The sequence below is a fragment of the Xiphophorus couchianus genome, chromosome 7, assembly GCF_001444195.1.
Source record: "Xiphophorus couchianus chromosome 7, X_couchianus-1.0, whole genome shotgun sequence".
In the NCBI taxonomy this organism is placed as follows: domain Eukaryota; kingdom Metazoa; phylum Chordata; class Actinopteri; order Cyprinodontiformes; family Poeciliidae; genus Xiphophorus; species Xiphophorus couchianus.
The window spans coordinates 22,436,423-22,456,893 of NC_040234.1; the positions used below are offsets into that span (position 1 = coordinate 22,436,423).

The 20,471-nt window shown below is 35.7% G+C and overlaps 2 protein-coding genes across 7 annotated transcripts in view; both read right to left on the reverse strand.

The window, feature by feature from the left end:
- foxp1b (forkhead box P1b) overlaps positions 1 to 3,074 on the reverse strand; it is a 297,917-nt gene extending 294,843 nt beyond the window's left edge. Inside the window, exon 1 of one of the 6 annotated variants that reach the window (XM_028022520.1) lies at positions 2,887 to 3,064. The gene's annotated coding sequence lies outside the window, so the exon portion shown is untranslated. Of the gene's footprint in view, positions 1 to 2,593; positions 2,802 to 2,886 lie in introns of those variants that run through there. The other 5 variants (XM_028022525.1, XM_028022522.1, XM_028022521.1 and 2 more) reach the window with 5 other exon arrangements.
- Positions 3,075 to 8,710: 5,636 nt separating this feature from the next.
- Positions 8,711 to 17,537, reverse strand: LOC114148478 (eukaryotic translation initiation factor 4E type 3). The gene is made up of 7 exons (XM_028023796.1): positions 17,215 to 17,537; positions 13,650 to 13,722; positions 12,016 to 12,110; positions 11,818 to 11,878; positions 11,671 to 11,737; positions 11,419 to 11,574; positions 8,711 to 10,025 (listed from the first exon to the last, which is right to left on the reverse strand). Exons 1-7 carry the CDS (start codon positions 17,397 to 17,399, stop codon positions 9,979 to 9,981), a joined length of 684 nt encoding a protein of 227 aa, XP_027879597.1. The 5' UTR covers positions 17,400 to 17,537; the 3' UTR covers positions 8,711 to 9,978.
- Between the last annotated feature and the right edge of the window lie 2,934 nt (positions 17,538 to 20,471).

The following is a 20,471-nucleotide window of genomic DNA, read 5'->3' on the forward strand; positions in this document are numbered from 1 at the left end:
AGCAAAAGTTAAAGCTGCAGTTTCTCTTTTGCAAAAATTTTCAATGGCTCACATTTACTGTATAAAACACTGGAGCGATTGAAAAATAAAAAAAATACGGTGTTCCTGTCTGTTTGCTTGTTTTATTCCAATGTACAGATAATATCACAACAATTTTGATGTAAACACAATACTAAGCAGTCTGATGAAAGAATGCAATACAACAATAGTTTTGGGAAAAAAAATCTATATCAACTTTGCATTAGATAGTATAATCAGTATGTTGGAGGCGTCTTGATGAATAAACTTATTTATTTTAAGTTAGCTGAACATTAATAAAGGCATGTGAGAAAGAGTATTTGTTTTCTACAGTGGAAAGAACATAAAAATAATATTCCTCTGAATGGTGGAGATGCAGGGGTGTTATTTTTCATAGATAATATCTTTAAGTTAATAATGTTGACAACGAAGTGCAATAAAAACTAAATCAAAAAATACTGTAAATAGAATTTTGGTGGGCAGAAAATATTAACCGAAAAAATTATTTCCATTTTAATTGATTACATATTCAGCACTTATAATGTTCAATTGCATTAAACTAAGATAATTCTCTTTGGTATTAAATCCTACTTAATGCTACTTAAATGTCAACAGTTCTTCTCTAACAATATGAATGAGAATGGTGGTGATAAACTGACAAAACTCTTAGAATATTCATTAATATTTCTCAATAAAGATCCTAAAATTTTACTTCTTTAACTAAATTAGTAAAATACTGACACATATTTAAGATGCTATACTAATCTAGCTTGTCCCCCTGTGCCTAAAAGAAAAAGAAACAATGAGAACAAGAAAATAAAGTAATATTATATAGAATTACTGAAATGACAATAGATTTTTAAAATCCATTTCAAAAGGATGATAATTTAACATTTTCCTTGACAAGTACACCTAAAAAACACAAAAAGCTGGCAAGTTGACATTAGTGCTAAGCAAATTATATCTCACTTCAGTGCAGAAGCTTTTTCAAAACCAAATTTCATAACAATTTTCTAATGCAGACACTAATCCAGTCCATATAAATATATCAGCTACAGTTCTCCTTGACATAAGGAATGAGAATAATGCTTGACTGCATCAACGTCTTTGGTTAAATTTTAATCAAAGTGTTCAGATGGGTTTGCTACCAAAATAAACAAGCTAATGTTGCTAGAAAAATAACAAGAATTAAACACTGGATTTACAAACTAACATGCAGGTGGGGAAACATGTATTAACCAATTAAAATTAGTAGTGTTTAATACTCTTGACATTTTTTGGGGGTGGGGTGGGGGGTTAGTCAGTGTAAGCATAAATATATCAACTTAGTACATACAATTTGAGATCTGTCATGAAACATGTGGTAGAGAATTTGAGTAAGAGAATTAAGAATGATTTAAGTTTGCATCCACCTTTAGTTAGCTTAGTAATAGTGTTAATGCTTAAGTTGCTGGAGAGCTCAGCTCCTTTAACTGTAATGTGCTGAATAGCACGTTAACTGTGAATATTTAGTGGAAAGACTGACATGGAACTTTGTTAGTATGGATTTAAAAAGTTCATTTGTACGTCAGTAACATTTTAGTCCCCAATCACAGATCAACATTTTATTTAGTTTTTTTTTTTTTTACAGTGGGAATTTGGAGCAGATTATTAGACTCATTTTAATAATTAGGTAGAATGACTAATTTGAGAAAGAACATTTATAAAAAACAAATAGCTGCAAATGTATTCAAATTATTCAAATGTGTAGCTATTAAATTCACATATTTTCTGCTCAGAAATATTGATTTTAATCCATCTACAAAAATGTTACTGATAAAGTATGTTTTATAACATTTACATTGAAAGTTGTGAAAATTGAGTATTTTTATCCCCACACAGTAGTTCACAAATGCATTGAGGCAATGAAAAGTTGACTATAAATGAATATCCCCTTTAGGAGAAGAACTATGCATAGTCTTATCTCCTTGTACGGACACCACACATAAAACAAACCCTGTCTTTTATGGACAGGTAAAAACAAAGCAGATGGAGTGATAGTAAATGTCATGACGAATCATAGTAAGTGCAGTTCAAATGGCTTTTTCTGCTGTTTTTTTTTTAAGGGGACAGCTAGCACGTGGGGAAAAGTTCCTTCCCTGCTAAAGAAATCACAGCAAACTTTTCGATTCAACCAAATAAAGTTAAAGATTAACGGTGAAAACTTAAACTTATTCTTCGCAGGTAAAGCTGTAATTAGAAGCTGTGTGGCTACCGCTGCTTGTTCGCTCTTTCCATCTCCAGCTGTAACTAAAGAGTTGGTTGGGGTTTTTTTCTCCAAAAGGTGCATTTCCCCCCAGGGTCTCGTGAGTAGCTTCAACTTAGTTAACTTTCTGAGAAAAAAACGGGACACCACGCCACACAACCGCGATAATAAACTGTGCTACCCACTAAGTTTTAGCAGCACGGTTAGTGAGTTTGATTCGCTATGTTTAATAATTTCATGAGCGAAGTTAGACTCCGTGCGAGCAGCAGAAGGTATCTAAAGGCGAAACAACAAAGCTAATGTTAACATGATGAGAGCTGTGAAACTTACCGGTAGGAAAAAAAAGCTTTACAGCGGCGAACGAGCAGCGCACGCGGAGGGTTAAAGAGGAGGGAAGGGGAGGGGGCGATTTGCTGGAGAATAATGAACCTGTGCACGCGAGCCTGTGTACCGGGAACGCGTGCGACAACAAATCACACTCTAAACACCAACAAATATTATACTCCGGTCGCCTCAGTGTTGGACTTAGCTGCCATTGAAGGTGAGGAAGAGGAGGAGGAGTAAGAGGAGGTGAGGGAGTTCTCTAACTTAACTTATCTGCAAGGAAAAAGATATTATCTTACCGAGGGCGTCGAAATATGGCAAAATGTGGAGTTTCGCTCTTGCCGACTCGCCAGTGTGGCTTGCAGGGGGAAAATAGTCTCCTGGCTTTTAATGTTATTAGATTTTTAACACGCCGGGAGAAGAATTAGAGAGAGGAAGAGAGAGAGAGAGGAAGAGGAAAAAAGAAGAAACGAGGATTTGAATGTTTTTGTTTTGATGTTCCTAATCCGTGACGTCATACATCCACCTGCTGGGCAAAACAAGGTTCATAGCGTTTCAGAGCCTTGACAGAATTAAGTACATTTTAATTTTCAGGAGCACTTACGTAGATCCTTTCTGTGTGTGGGGGTGCGCGCGCGCGTGTGTAGTGGGCCTCAGGAAGGTGAAGGGTACGTAATGATGTGCATTAGTTTTAGAAGTAAGTGTGACGGGGAAAGAAGCTATCAGAAAAGCTAAATGCCGACTAATCGAAACTGAGCCAGAAGGAACTTTTTCGGAAAAAAACCCTTCTCATTTCTTTTAACTCTTAATCATGCACTAATAAAAACAAACTGCACTCATAAAACAAATTGTGATTTACCCAATAAAAATCAGTGTAACAGTTTGGATACGTTTTATTTGGATGGATTGTAATTAACGCTTATTTATGTTCACCATGAAAGTTACTTTAGTCAGCTATATGTGTGGCATACCTACTAAACAAGGACTGCACACGGCTCTCCTTAAGAGATTACTCACTTCAAAGACAACTTTTTTTTAGGACAAAGCATTTCATTTGTTTGGGAGTTTTTATTATTATTATTATTATTATTATTAATACTTTTTTTAAAATTGCACACTATTACATCTAACTGCTAATATAACCAATAAAAATTGACACATCAATTTGCAGATATTTAATTTGAATAGATTTTATACACTGTTTATGATTTGATGTTATTTATGTTTGACAGCTTAAAAAAACATAATAAATTAGTCAGATTGTCCCAGAAATGTTAAAACTTACTTATTCAACTAAATTACTAAATTAAAAATCAATTCTCATCTCATTCTAATCTGTCTCTGCTGTTTCTGTGTTAAATCTCCAATATAAATATGTTACAGTAATTTTTAGGGGTTTCATGAGGTTAGTCTTTTCATAAGACACAAAAAATTGCTTTATGATCAAGTCTACATTGCTGAAATAGTAAAGAACATTTAAGATATATATTTGCAAGACAGTAAGATTTTAAGGAATGGCATGTAAGCCATTTCCTTGACAACACAGCTAAAATGTGACGCTTATTGGCAATGACTGCTAAATTAGCTGCACTTGCTAGCAGATTTGACTTTAGCATTAACAATGTTGCTAACATAGTTAAAACAAATAAATAACTAAGCTAACCTATATCGAACTTTACATTAACAATTTAATTTAATTCAATTTAGATTGTTATACCTAATATTTAATCCCTTTAAAGATGTCTTTATAGTGTAACTTTTCAGAAATAGTTCCTTGTAATCCTAATAAAAGGTGAAAAAAGTATGCTTATATACTTAAGTTTGACATGCTCAGAAAAATCTGATATGCTTTTGAAAGGACATGAGAGATAAGGAGAGTGTAGGTTCTTTTAGTTACAATAGCTACAATCTCAAACATATGGGCCAGGTTTTCTCAGTTCTTAAATGTCAGCTGAGAAGATTCATAAACACTCTGATTGGACTGAATTTAAAATCTTCTGCATACTCTGTCAGAAGAAGAAAGTGTTTTTGGTGGCCGTCTAAAACAATCATGTGTTGGTCCAGGAGAAAAAAATCCACTAGTGAAACTGTTATCTTCATTCCCATAGCAACTTGTAGTTTAGCTGTTTTTTATTTTATTTATGTATTTATTTTTGCTTGATCAGAGTTAAGGGAGGATTATATCACTTTGAATGGTTTTAGCTTCCTCATGACTACATTTGAGAAAAAGAGCTGAAGTTGAGCCCTCCCAGGAAGGATGTTCCTTGGTGGAGAGCACCACCTTCTGACCATTGTTAGTAATAAGAAAATGTCTCTGTTAGATATTTGATATTGAGGTTATCACAGATCACATTAGAACATGGATTATGTTTTATAGCCATTTTCTTCTAAAATATGTTTCAATATGTTTTTATTGTGTCAGTGTTTTTACAGATACATGTACTCATAAATACTTTTTATCATCTATAGGCTTCAACTAATAGTAACTACAGCATTTTGCACATTTTTGTTTTTACATTTTGTCACATTATAACCCTAGCAACAATGTATTTCTTTAGTATTTAATTTGATTGTATAGGAGAAAAAAAATTCATGTCCACCTGGGATTTTAGCAAAATCTAGTTGTTCTTTGAAGGTGTCAGAGTTTTTATTTTTAGAGAACATAAGTTTAAAACGTAGTTAAGTTATAATAACTTCCCGTAGTTTAAACAACTCAATTAGCACTGATAAATGTATCATTTAAAATGAACTAAAATAGGGCACAGTAAACATGTGGAAGACGCTCTGCTAAGACGGGATCAAAACATTATGAGTTTTGGAAAAGTAACACTGCACTTCACCCTGAACACACAATGCCCACCATGAAACACAGTGGTGGCAGTTTCATGCTGCTGGGATTCTTTTCTTCTACGGAGACAGCTAAACTGGTCGGAGTTGATGCTGAATACTTGAAACTGGGGTAGAGTTCCATCCAGCAAGACATCAACCCCAAACATTAATCCTGAGCTACAATAGAATTGATTACATCCCCCTAAACATTTGGATGCACATTCTAAATCTTTTTTTGCAATTCTTCGATTTCTTGCTAAAAAGTGTATTTTGCTATGATGGACTTCACTATATGTCCCAGCATTAGAATATGTGGATTACACAGATATCTGTCGTCTTTCCTTTGGAAAAACTGACTCATGATCTTAACCACAAATTGGATATATTTTTGAAGCCTTGGGGTTCACTTGAGTCTTTTCTACTTAATCCCTAAGATTTTAGTTTTTTATTATTTTATTTTGCTGCTTTATTTTTTTCTTGCTTGTTTTTTTCCATCTTACCATTTCTGGCAAATTGCTATTTACAGATGTTCTTCATCCATTCTGACTGAGTTTGAATTATTTTGTGGATAAGAGCAGGTGAAAGATTCAATGTGTGAAAACTTGCAGCGGTAATTTCAACAGAAAATGGTTCTAGAAGGTAGTGATTGGTTCAGGAGTGCTGAAAACAGGATACACACCACACTTCAAATTTTTATTTGTTAAACAACATGAAAATCATATACTGTGTTCCTTCCACTTCTCAGTTCTATATTACATTGTGTCACATAAAATGTCAATAAATTACATCTAGATTCTTGGATGTATTAAGACAAAATGTGAAAAGTTTAAAGGTTTTTGTACAAAAAAGTAAAACAATTTTGATGTGGCTCATATTTGTGTTATTGCAATAAAGACTACACCAAACCTACAGAATACTGAGTGAGTGTGTATGGGTTTTTTTTATTATTTTTTTTTATAATTCTTAAATCTATAATTAATTTTTGTCTTTTTTGAAGATACAGCAGAGTGGATCATAATTGGATAAAATAAGATTCTGTTAGAATTTGTATTTAACCTTTTTAGGTTTGACTCTAATGAATCTTGTGTTAAATTTTAGCTTTGTGGGAAATATATCTGAAAAAAATAGGGGAAGAAACTTTTTGCATTTAAAGTATTTACCTGATATTCTTGTATGATATCCTTTACTCTCCATATTGTGCTGTCACCGTGTTTCTCATTAAGCTGCGAACATGTCTGTTATAATGAACGAAAAGAACAATGAGTGAACTGCTTCAGAAAACAAGTTGAAAGAATAATCTAATTTACGACTAATTGTTCAGTGGCTCCATCTACATGTCAATAGGGATCAGAGGCGCCCAGGAGTCGACTCTGAATTTATTACGGTGTTGTTTATGTGTCACGCCACTGATGTGGTAGGTGGATTAGGATCCCGACTTGATGGAGTGTAGTCACAAATTAATTGTGGATCATCATCCATTGCATAACACCCTCTTCATATGTTTGTGTGCACACAACAGGGTAATTAGCTTCCTGTTAATTAGGTAATTAAGCTAATGAACAGGAGCTGCTCTTGATTTCCAACGAGGAGTGTTGGTGGTGGGGGTTTAAATGCTGTTCTGCTGCCGAAGGCTGTGGCATTCACGGTGTGACGGGAAGAGAATGTCTGCCAGAAGTTCAATAATGACGAGTAAAAGAGGCAAAGTATCGGAAACCAGCTAGTGGTTAGCTCAGTTTAGTTGTTAGCAAAGTGGATAAAGAAGTATATACATCCCTATTAAAATGCCATGTTTTGTAGTTGTAAAAAGTAAGACCATAAGTAATTTCAGAATATTTTTCTACTTTTTTTGTGGCATATATCTCTGATTAATCAGTTAAATTAATCTGTTTGATCCAAATCTTAAAATAAACTCTACAATAAGCTGAATGCCTTAAGTGTGCACAATCTTAAACTAACTCTATTTCGAGCCACCTTTTGTTCAAGAACAACTTTAGGAGGTTTTATTTGAACAAAACATCTTAAAATGTGGGTCTTCAACAAATAATGTAATTATTTGAGAATTACACATGAACCATTCTACTGTATTTTAGGACAGAAGTTGTCAAACACAGATATGGATCAAACATGCTTTGGGAAAATTTCACTAGCAGTATTCTATTTCTAAAATGTGTACTTATTCTACTGCAGTATAAAAATTCAATATAGTCCCTTTCCTAAAATAAAGGAAAGGGACTATCTGGCCAAAAGTAATTTTTTATTATTTTTTTTTCCAAAATCACTTACCAGGAGTTCCAATAAGAATGGAGCATGCTGGATGTAGACTTCAACTTAATAAAGTCACTTCTATCCTGTTTCGTCCAGTTTAGGTGCTGATTTTCATCTCAGCCGCAAACTTCTTAAGAGAAACCTGGAGATTAGGGGACGCCGATGAATCAGCCCTGATTTTCTTAATATTGGGAGAATGCTGATCGACCTGACACTTACTTGTGAAACAAATCTTATCCACTGATCTCATGTACTTCAACAATTGTCTAAAAATCAACTGCTGTCCTCTATTTCCCTGCTGTGAGAGAGGTTTGACCGACCAGGTCCTATCTGCATGTTTGTAGTTAACTATGGTCACCTCACTGTTGCCAATTTAATAACTTTCTTGCTATCTTTAGCTACTTTTTAGACAAAAGACATCAGTATTGACCGAAATTGAAAATGGCAGGTTAAAGATAGGTAATCTGACCAGAAAACTGTAACCTGGTGGCTACTGCAATCGGTGCACCCCTACTGGAAATCAGTCTGACAAAGCCAACAGAACCACATCATCTGTAAAAGGCAGAGACCACAAAATCAAGTCTCTGATTCAGAGATTGACTGAGCCTAGAGATTCTGTTCATTAAAGTTATAAGCAGAATCAGTGACAAAGGGAAACCTTGGTTGTCAGGGTCCAACTCACCAGAAATGAGTTAGACTTACAGCCAGACTAAATCCCTGCTTATACAACCCAACCATATAACAATCAAATCAAGACAAAAAATGTAATCCACATATTTCTGAATAGTCAAATTCAGTTGATCTAAGTGTGATCTATCTAGGGAAGTCTAGCCAATTGCATCAAGTTTTTGATTTCAAAGTTTTGAATCCTAAATGTTGCAAATCAAAACGTACTTGTAAAAATATGTAGTTTACGTTTACAATGTGTACTTTTTAATTCTGTTACAGAGGAAACAGAAAAGGTGGAACTAAAATAATTTTGATCAATGTTCTTAGTGTTCTCAGTGAGAAGAAAAACTCCAAAGACAATATTTTTCAGCTCCGTTTTATTTGATCTGTCCATGTCACTGCAAATAGACTTTACAGAGGGAAACAAAGATCCTTTTTAAAACTATCAACCTGACATGAGATTAACTACAAAGGTGATGTGACAAAACATGCAAGATAACTTAAACGTATACCTAATCAAAAACAACTTGAAGTTGTTGTTAAACAAAAGATGCATATTGCATGGATGAGAGCCGATCTAGTTTTCTTTTTATCCCTCTAAGCAGCAGTCTACATAAAAACTCAGTTACTCACTCAACCTTCATAAAGCATAATCCATCTTCAAACCACTAAAACATGAGAACAGTATGACCTACACATAATCACTGACCTAGAAGGCAGAAAGAAAACTAGAAGATTTACTGTCAGTGGAAACATGTAGCGGCAGGTGCGAAGGGAGAAAAATGTGTGGCATTACCTCATTATCTAACAATCAGTAACTTCACTTTGGAGCTCAATTAAAAAGAATATTGAATCCTGAAGCTTGAGGAAAAACTAATATTAAAACATTCCCTGATACTTTTACAGCACTTTTTTTTTCGCCCATAAAAATAACGTTTAAAAATAATTATGGCCACATCCATGCTGGACTTCTTTTTGATCCTTTACGATGGCTTTACGATGGGTGGACGAACATGTGCAACATTTTCCAGTTTAAAGTTCACACTGTTTAAGAAAGAAAATATTACATTCACTCCATCTGCGACGATAAAACCCAAAACAGACAAAAAACAAAATATTTGAACAACAAAAACATCTTAAAAACAGCAGAAGAGCGCTTTGGCACTGAAAAAGCTGAATGGATCATGATGAGAAAGCAGCAAATCGCAGTTAAAAACATACTAATTGGTGCAGCTAATAGTCATATTCAACAAGTTAGAATTTTCAGCAATATTCTAAGATATTGAATGTGACTTGTAGTCTGCACCAGGAATGACGAGTGGTCCTAGTACACTTCTAGCAGAACAGGAAATCGCCACCCTCGATTTCCTGTTCCCATAATGCATAATCCATGCATTATGGATGAGATTTACACAGTTTACAATCTCTGAACCCTTCAGAGCTTCAGGACCCATATTATGATTAAAACAAGGCAGCAATCATTAAAAGATATAAAAATATATTGATAACCTCTCGTCATTGAAAGCAAAAAAAAAAAATACTATCCTTAACTAAGTTGTGGACATTGCCTTCCGTGAAGGCAGGTGCAGAGTTCTGGGTTTTGTTTTTTATTTAAAGTGCTTCACAATCTAATGTCTTGAACGTCCTCCCTCAAAGGCATGATGATCCATATGAGCTGAAAGAGACAGAGCAATTTCATTTCATTAGACATCTGCTTGACAAAGATTACTCAACGTGAAGGGAATGGAAAGTTCCAGGTGCTAAAAGAAACAACCGCAAGGCCAGGATTTTCAAAATGTTAGCAATAGAGATGAAGTTTCTTGAGTCAGTGTTTAAGGGGGATTTTTTTAAACAATTTGTATATCAAGCAGGTTTAAGTGTCAGGACATGAAAGAAAAAATATCGGTCAATGTCTCAAATGGGGTAAAAAGTCAGCCAGCAACAGGAATCAGCAAACTTGATGGGGAAAAATAATCATGTTTGTCTGGTCACTGAACGCACCACAATTCAGCACAGTTAGATCGACAAAACTCTGAGGGAAGAACAGTCAGTATTAAGTGAGAGGAAGGACAACATTATGTTTTCTATGGAGGAATGTTGGCTGTTCATTCATAGGCTGCCACTTTAATTAGGGCAAGAGTGTTGAAAGTGCAGCTCAGGGGCCATTTGCAGATCTCAAAACGATTTCAGGTGGCCCATCTGCCCAAAATTGGACAAAGTTTTTAGATACACTTTAAAAAAGTGCTAGGATGTAAGTTTCACTTATGGGAGACATTTAGAAAGAAATATTTTATTAAAACTGTACACTACACTATGCAACATTCATTATCAGTCATGTTTTTAATTTCATTTTATAGTAAAACACAACAACCAGTTACATTTACTAAAGAACAGACCAAGGCACTCCCTCTTATTAAGAAGAGCAAAATAAAGCAGGAGTGAGCTATACTCTCTTCTTGTTGATGAAATTAAAAAATGTGTACAATATTGTTTTATTTTTGTTTTTTAAATCAGGCAAACAACCATTTTTATGTTTTGGATTCACAGTGTCTTACACATCCTTTTTTTTCAGAAATCAAACTGCTTGGCTAGTTTCTTTAAAACATTGTGTTTGTTGTTGAGAAGGTAAAAATGAAAAAATCTAAATTTTATGCTAATTATATCTATACCTATATACTAACATACGATGTTAAAGACAATTTAAAATGTCAACTTAATCATAATTTTATCTTAAGTTTTGAAATTATTGTGAAATCCTGTGTATTGGCAGAGCTGTGCTATACAAACGGCTCTTCCTCTCACCGTGTGACATCACCTCTTTTCACAGAAACAAATATTTACGGATCATTGTAAAGCCGTCGTCAGAATAAGCTTTTTTTTAGCGAAGACCATGTGCACAAACCAAAGATTTGATTTGAAGGACTGTTGAATTATAGCGAATTAGCTAGGCAAGCCTTTTAACAATTTTATTTGCAAACGCATTTTTCGCACAACTTGAAGAAAAAAAAATATTTATATAAATATAAGCATATACATTTATACATATATATATATATACACACACTTACGCTTATAAAAAACTGCTTTAAATGATATATATGGGAGCAGCTCATAAACTTTCCCCAAAATACTCGCTTTGTCGGCAAGCATTGCGTCTCTGTTCCATATTTGTACAACATCCTCCCGATCTCGAACACTAACACTGACGCCGACAATCTCATCATCTGAAAAATGGAAGAGAAAAACAGGAAAACTGTTCGCAAAGGATCAAACTAAACATCTTTCATCTTGTTTTAATTTATTAAGTTATCCTACTGTACCTGATGTGCAGTAATCTGCAAACTGTTCTCCGATAGTAGCAAGTAACAACTCTTTCCAAACTGTAGACTGAGACATAAAGCAGAAACTCATCACTAATACATTACTTTTAGGAGAAGAAAAGTAGGTAAACGACGGGCAGCGCTTACACTGTTTTCTTTTGGGATTTTCATTTTCCATACCCCTCCTTTTGCGTTGCTTTCTTCCTCCCTGGTGGTGTAGAAGATCAAAGTCAAAAATCCCAACTGAGAGATTGCAATTTTAGCTAAATATGTCATTTTTACATAATTAAAAACAGGTTAGTCACTGTAAGAAGCTGCTGAAGTCGTTAATACTATGTGACTCACCATAGTGGCCTCCTTTCACCACGCATTAAGTGGTAGCTACATCTCAAAGGCAGGGCGGTGACAGGAGGGATGTTGTTATACACACTCCAGAACATCTTCAAGCATAAAACCAAATAAAATCAACAAATTAATATCAGTTCTGGATTTTTCATAGTCAAACTCTGATCTTGTGACTTGTACAGCAGCACACTCTGCTGGACGAACTTTGTCTTAATGTCACAGAATCACATTTTTCCATCCATATGCCCTGTGGCTGTTTCTACACTTCAGAGTCTTTAACAATCTCTAAATATGACAAACATGTTTAAGATTTTTTTAGACTTTCAGAGCCAGAGCTTTCGAAAAAATAATCTTCACTGCTGCCAGCTGGCTCGCAGTGCATAGTAACAGGTGGGGGAGGGGAAGCAATGGTCATTTTATTCTCTATACATCCAGAAAGTCACTAACTCCCGTCATTCCAGCAACTTCTTTTGGGACCATTTAAAAGGGTTTTAAACTGAATGATATGTATAAATAAATATTTTTAGCAAATATGAAATCCTAACTTTTAGATCATGGTAATCAACTCATGCAAAGACATAAGTGCAATGAAACGTCCTGCAGAAAAGGATTAGGACCACTTTTTTTTCCCCTAAAATGAAAAGTCTGAATTCTTTGTTATTTTTTTTCTGGGAACCAATTAAACTTTAAGCAAAAAACTGAAAACATTGTTGCTGAAGTCTTCTCAATAAAGCTTTAAATTAAATGCCATGTCTGCAAGAGGAAAGATTGAGCCATCCTGTAACAAATTTTATGATTATTGCAGGTAAGGAGGGTATAGTCTCATTTTGTTTGTCATAAAACTGTGCATTTGAAATTTCCATCAAGTTTAGTTTCCAGTGATTCTGTACATTTATAATCAGAGCATATCAATGTGAAGCCAGCTAGCAGCACACACTAAAAGTATGAAAGTATGTCACAAGCTGTTTGTTTCTCCACACATAAATATCAAAGGCGAGCCCAGCTGTCAGGTGCAGAGTTTTCCAGAATTTTTCAAGCTTGATTTCAATATGAAGCGGGCCTTCCTGGAACCTCATTCCAGTTGACTTGGTTGTGTGCAAATACAGCTTTAAACATCACACTCCATTATCTGACTGCAGCTTCTGCTCAACTTCGTTCAACAAAGCCAAACCTTGGCAATGTCACAACAGGAAATATCCAACATGTGCATCCATGTTTTTTCTCTCTCCAGGTTTCATTGTGGGGGTCTACGGAGGAGCTGTTGAAGCTACGGAAGTTTCTGTCTTGTGTTTTGGTAACTTTTGGTAAATTGAGCCATGTTCACACACTGTGAAAATGGGTTTACTGATTCTTAGCTTTTACCAGCATCTATAACTAATCCCTCACCTTGTGCTCCACCCCACCATGCTTAAGGTCCTCCACCATCATCCCTCCGCAAATAAAGAACATTAGCAGTCTCAATGACTACCGACCAGTAGCACCCATCATCTCGTCCAGTCAGCTGACTGCAGCCCAGTATGCTTGGGGACTTGTAAGTCCCTCCCATCAGGGTGTCTCTTCCTAAACGAGTCAGTCAGTCCAGTCGTACTCCTGATCTCTTTCCTCTTTAGAGGACTGAGTTCTTTAAGTCTCACCTGAACAGTTTGCACAGTGTAGATCTTCTTTAGGTTGGATTCACACTCCGCAGCTGTCGTCCCTGGTAATGACCTGGAACGACAAGGACAAAAAAATAAATAAAATATCTGTTTCAGCTCCAATGGAGGAACAGAGAAGGAGAGAAGTATTCTTTCTGCAACCTAGGATGTCTATAGATAATCAGTAATATGCTCAGGAGTAAATATAGTCTGGCATCTTTGAATTCTAAAAACACCAGTGCAGAGAAATTAAAACAATTGCAATGGTTGGTCAGTTTGAGAGTATTGCTGCTGAATTTAACTAGATTTCTTTTCCTGGGGACAGTAATAGACTAACCAGAGGAAATAAAAGACTAACAGCCTCCAATTTGATGTTCTGACCCCATGGATCTTAATTCTGAAATATGTGTTGAGAGGAAGAAATTAGTTTCAGGTCAGAGATTTAGATTAATTTTATAATAACATTGACTGGTTAAGCAAACTCCTTAAGTCCATCTGGTTTAAAGGCTGCTAAAATGTGTTTTCTCCATTCAGCTAATGTGAAAAAAGTGGAATCAGAATAAGTCTTAATACAGATCCCTGAAGGACTGCAATATACACTCACTCACTTTGTTAGGTACGCCTTGCTTACACAAGGTTGGACCCCCTTTTTGCCTTAAACCATTGTGGCATAGATTCAACAAGGTACTGAAAACATTCCTCAGAGTCTGGTCCATATTGTCATGATAGCATCACACAGTTGCTCCAGATTTGTCGGCTGCACATCCATGATTCGAATCTCTCATTCCCCCACATCCCAAAGGGGCTCTATTGGATTGAGTTCTGTTAACTGTGGAGGCCATTGAGTTCAGTGAGCTCATCGTTGTGTTCAAGAAACCAGTCTGAGATGATTCACATGATTTATGACATGGCGCGTTATCCTGCTGGAAGTAGCCATCAGAAGATGGGTACACTGTGGCCATAAAGGGATGGACATGGTCAGCAACAATACTGAGGTGGCATTGGCTCAATTAGTACTAATGGACCCAAAGTTTGCCAGGAAAATATCCCCCACACCATTTTACCATCACCAGCCTGAACCGTGGATACAAGGCAGGATGGATCCATGCTTTCATGTTACTGATGGCAAATTCTGACCATACCATCCAAATGTTGCAGCAGAAATCAAGACTCATCAGAACAGGCAACGTTTTTCCAATCTTCTATTGTCCATCTTTGGTGAGCCTGTGCAAACTGCAGCCTCAGTTTCCTGTTCTTAACTGACAGGAGTGGCACCTGGTGTGGTCTTCTGGTGCTGTAGCTCGTCCACCTCAAGGTTCGATGTGTTGTGCATTCAGAGATCCTTTTCTGCATACCTTGGTTGTGGTTATTTGAGTTATTGTTGCTGCTCTATCAGCTAGAACCAGCCTGGCCATTCTCCTCTGACCTCTGGCATCAACAAGGCATTTGTGCCCACAGAACTGCCGCTCACTGGATATTTTCTCTTTATCGGACCATTCTCTGTAAACCCTAGAGATGACTGTGCATGAAAATCCCAGTAGATTAGCAGTTTATGAAATACTCAGACCAACCCATCTGGCACCAACAGCCATGCCACATTCAGAGTCTCTTAAATCTACTATCTTCCCCATTCTGATGCTCGGTTCACAGTTTGAACTGCAGCATATCATGTCTACATGCCTAAATGCATTGAGTTGCTGCCATGTGATTGGCTGAATCAACATTTGCGTTAATGAGCATTTGGACAGGTGCACCTAATAAAGTGGTCGGTGAGTGTATACAACAGTCAACAGCATCCATTCCATTATTTTCACTTTAGCATAATATTTTTTTTTAAGTTAGCACTAGCAGAAACAAAGCATTCAAGGGTTTTTTTTTGCTTGAAAAAAAGAGCTGTTCAAAATGTTTATGGACATTTATTATTAACAATCCTTACTTTTTCGTCTCAATTTTATAGATTTAGTACAAATAATTAACCTAAACTCTGCTTGAATATGACAGCGTATTTAGGCCACCCTGTTAAAATTCTGTTTGTTTGTTTTTTTTATTATGAGAATAATGTTGTAAGAAGGAGGCCTAACTCAATAACACTTTTTGTTGGATGATAAATTGTCCCAGAAGTTATTGCAATAAATTGTCTTTGTTTTGAGACCTTTTCAAAGTGATTTAATAGAAATGGCATAGAAATGCAAGAACTCATTCTCACTTATTTCTAATGAACATTAACACAGGAACTGGAAAATATTTTAAACATCCAAAAACCAAAACACAAAAATTGAATTATGAAGTCTCTGTAAACAAAACTGTCCTTCAAAAAAGGGTTAGTTGAGGTTGAAGCATCAGACTGAATACTTTTCTCACTTAATCTTTGGTAGAAAGAGAATAAAGAGAAAAACAATAAATCATGCAATTGAAAATTATTGAGCTTATTCTAATTTATCATGCCATCAATTGATTTACTGCTTAGTGCAACAGGCCTAGTAACAACACAATAATACAGTTATGTCATAAGGTGAATAAGGTCATATTACAAGAATAAAATCATACTAGTATGGCTTTATTATTAAACAAAGTTAAAATCTCTATTTTTAAGTTTATTGCTAAATACCATTATGTCACGGCACATTTACTCAAAAGTGACATACTTTATCAATGTCATGCTGTTCTATGTCTACTTCAGTCCTTACTAAGAGGTATGAACTAAAGTCAGGACAATCTTCTTCTACTCTCAAAATTTCATTAACATACTCAAGTATATCAAGGGTGAGCATTTATTGTACCTATAATCATTTATTGTGATAAATTTCTTTTAAGATTTTTGATTTATCGATGTCACAGTAAATTCCTCTTAATACTGATATAAATCACACTTTTTATTCAAGTGCTGTTCAAAAGATCCTTTTTACAAATAATGTTTTTCAAGAGCAGTATTTGTTTGTGGGAATGTGATTGCTGTCAGTCAGTCAGCCATTTAAATTGTTATCACAATAGAACCACAAGGTATCATAAAAATTTAAGTCCATATTACCCATCCCTACAATACATATTAGCATGTGAGCTCTAAATGGAAATAAGTATAACTATGACCTTAAAAAATGGATAAAAAAAAAGAAGGCCCTTCACGCTAAGGTAAGTCTTTATATGACAACACAGCATTCCAACAAAATACGTACTGGTTTAGCAAAGTGAAAAATGAGTAAAACTGGCTTTATTTATAGAAGACAACAGTCTGTTTCAGCTCAAAATCTTCCCGGTCCCCCTGCTGGATAACGCAAAGTAACTTCAGATAGACAGCGGGATAATACGGGGTCCCCTTTAGCGCCACTGTGCTGCGTAGGACCCTTTTCTATAGACAAGACAAAAGTAAAAGTCTTCAGTTGCACAACATAGCAGGGGTTTGAGGATAGGAAACTAAAAAAATGGTCGAAGAAGCCTTAAAGGCGAATATTTCTCCTGCTACGTTTCGCTCCTGGAGGCCTGTAAAGCGGTGGCCTTGCCTGCTGTTTTCCCTGTTCGTCCCGGGGCTCCTAACAAAAAAACACGACGAATAAACTCTAAATGATACCTGTCGAGCCAAAAGGTCCAGGGCGAGTGAAGAGGCAGCGTCATTGTGTCGCCTTCTCGCTGTTTCTTTGTGATGTTTTCCAACTCTTTCTCGTCGATGTCAATGTTGTCCTCAGAGAGGACTGTCTGGTCGCTCAGGGCGCCTCTGTCCATCTGGACATCCGTCTGACCCGCGGGAACCTCCATTACCGCTGGAGACGAACCGAGGGCTTCGCTTTGTGCTCTGGTTAAAGCCTCCAGATAAGACGAACCGGTTTTGGTTTGAGCTTTATCTGCAAGTACAGTAACACTACCGCTTTTCCGCCCACCAACTGCGAACGTCTTGACGTCATTCGGTAGGACCGTCGCAGTTGGTCCACCCCAAAGACTACATGAAAATAGCAAGGACTCACTCTTCCACTTTTTTTTATTTTACCAAATGAATATTGTCATAGATATTTCTAATTCCTGGCACTAATTTAGAATCAACATGTATCGCTTAGGAAGCTAGTACATTAGAACTTGTCGAGCTACTATGTCAAACATTTATAATAATATTTTACTTTCGGAAGGGCTGTGCAGTGACGCAGCTGCAATAAGAACCCTGGGCTTGACTCCAAAGTCCATTACAGATCCATTCAAATCAGATCATTATTGAAAAGTCAATTTATTTCAGGAATTTTATCACAAGTGAAACGTATTATACAGATTAGACATACTAGTGTTTTCCAGCCTTTATTTATATTGATTATGATGATTTCTGCTTACATAATGAAAATATGACATTAAAATTAGAATATGAGACCAATAAAAATAAATTTTATCATGTAGAAATGTAAGTTTAATGAAAATTATGTTCATTACCACCTTAAGGATAGTCATTTTCAAAAGGTACTAGTAATCTAACAACTCCCCATACAGCATATTTTAATTCATTAAATTGTATTAAGTAGCAAGAAAGTCTAATAAAGAGAAGATTAAAGCTATGTTCCTTCTTCCAGGATTTGTGTGTTTTCATATATCCTTGTTTGATATATCAGAGGGTTTGACTTTACTTAAGTTATTTTAATGGAAATAAGATCTTGATAATTTCCCAGATTCTTACCATTTTGGACAATGATCATATACAGTACAGACCAAAAGTTTGGACACACCTTTTAATTCAATGAGTTTCCTTTATTTTCATGACTATTGACATTGTAGATTCACACTGAAGGCATCAAAACTATGAATAACACATGTGGAAATATGCACTAAACAAAAAAGTGTAAAACAACTGAAAATACCCCTTATATTCTAGTTTCTTCAAAGTAGCAACCTTTTGCTGTGATTACTGCTTTGCACACACTCTGCATTTTCTTGATGAGCTTCAAGAGGTCGTCACCTGAAATGGTTTTCACTTCATAGGTCAACCTGCCCTGTCAGGTTAATAAGTGGGATTTCTTGCCTATAAAATAGTCATGAAAATAAAGAAAACCCATTGAATTAGAAAGGTGTGTCCAAACTTTTGGTCTGTACCTACGTATATGATCATTATATATCCAGAATTATTCTCCTTGTGAGTCAACACTGCGGAACTACAGAATAAACCTCTTCAAAAGTCAGTCAGTTTTTAAGCTGATTGAGTTGCTTGATAGAAACAACAACCTGTTGTATTATCTGTAAAATTCAGCTATGTATCATCTAGATAGACACAGAAGGAAAACAATTAGATGTATAAAGCTCTATTGCATTAAAATCACTTAAGGCAATAAATGCATCACCATATCATTCAATAAACTTCTCAAACTGCAGTTATTGTTTATGGGCAGCTTTTGAAACCATAACCAAAACAGAGAATTTTCCAAATAGCCAATCTTGATACGATTTGTCCACTCAAGGTCCTTAAATTCACTCAGTAAAGGCATCATTTTTGCTTTTGTTTTGCCTGTGCTATGCGTTCTGTTCATTGGCATAAAACGTAACATGTTCTTATTTGGACAAAGATTAATCAGTATATAAATGTACGCACTGTGGTGATTGACTATTACTCCACCTTAATGTCTTACCTAATAATCAAGATTTTGTGGAATAGAATATATGAAAAATGAGAATTAAACTAATATCAATGGGAGTGGAACAGTAGAAGGATAATATCTACAAATAACACAAGACGAGACTTCACGATCACTTTGCCCAAACCAAAACATATTTTTCTTTCTCAGAGTGAATCATCGTCTTATAGCAATATCTTCAGGCTCCAGTTTCCTGATCACGGTTCTGCAGAAGAGTTGTTTCTAAAAAAAACAAAAAACAAAAAAAACACTGCATAAAATCAAATTACAGTTATGTAATGCCAGATGCTGTTTGTGCACATTTTTCCTCTCTTTTGCCCGCGTTACGTTGGTTATTCTCTGAAACCTTTGATCCGCTGCACGGTTCACATAATTTAAAAGCACTTCCATAAAGTAATGGTTTCCCTGACTTATGCCAGCATTTGTCTCGGATCTGTGATGTTTTCGAATTTCTGCATTATCTGAAGCTCCGTGTGTTTATTTACCCAACAGATATTCTCTCATTGAAGCCTGAATGGAGCCTGTTAAAGGGGAGCCGCCTAATCCCCGCAGCGGTGGGTGAACTTTGTCACATGATGGCAGCTCTAGTTCAGAGTACAGAATTTATGCTGAGAGCGAGATTTGATCCAAAAATTACTATAAATCCTATTTTTTAAAGCAATCAGCTCATTTATGTTTATTCAAAACCTACTCGACACTACAATTGATTTATCGCTGAGGATTTTCGGGAACTGAAACTCTCCAAACACTGAAATTTTATTGTATTTTCTCGACCTCTACATCTCGACAGGGATCTTTGTTGGTCCATTGAATTATGTTACACCAGTGTTATGGTTTCCTACCACCCTGACAGAAAAGCCACCCATTTGTCCTCAAGCCTGGATCTATAAAGATCAAATCAACTGGTTTGATTTGATCTTTTGTTATGTTCTGCTAATGTCAAAAAATACAATTGTTTCCACTAAATAAGGAAATTAAAATCAGGTATGAATAAACTTATTCACACAATAAGCCATTAAAAATTACGTAGGCGACCGATGTAAACAGTTTCATGCACTATATTCATAATTCATCATGATGCTAGCGCTTATCATCTATCAGCCACCAGAGACGTCTGCGTTTTATTCAAGCTTTAGAGCAAGAACTGAAAGAACTTGAAAAGGCCGCTTTAAGGAAATTGTAGTAGGCGATTTTACAGAAGAGCTATGAATTCAATACATTGGAA

Coding starts and splice junctions, on each gene's coding strand:
- LOC114148478 (XM_028023796.1), bottom strand. CDS start 17,399: ATGGAGGTTCCCGCGGGTCAGACGGATGTCCAGATGGACAGAGGCGCC. Junction 13,723..17,214: donor TGGACCTTTTGGCTCGACAG/GTATCATTTAGA, acceptor TTGTCGTTCCAG/GTCATTACCAGGGACGACAG. Junction 11,575..11,670: donor TGCAGATTACTGCACATCAG/GTACAGTAGGAT, acceptor TCCATTTTTCAG/ATGATGAGATTGTCGGCGTC.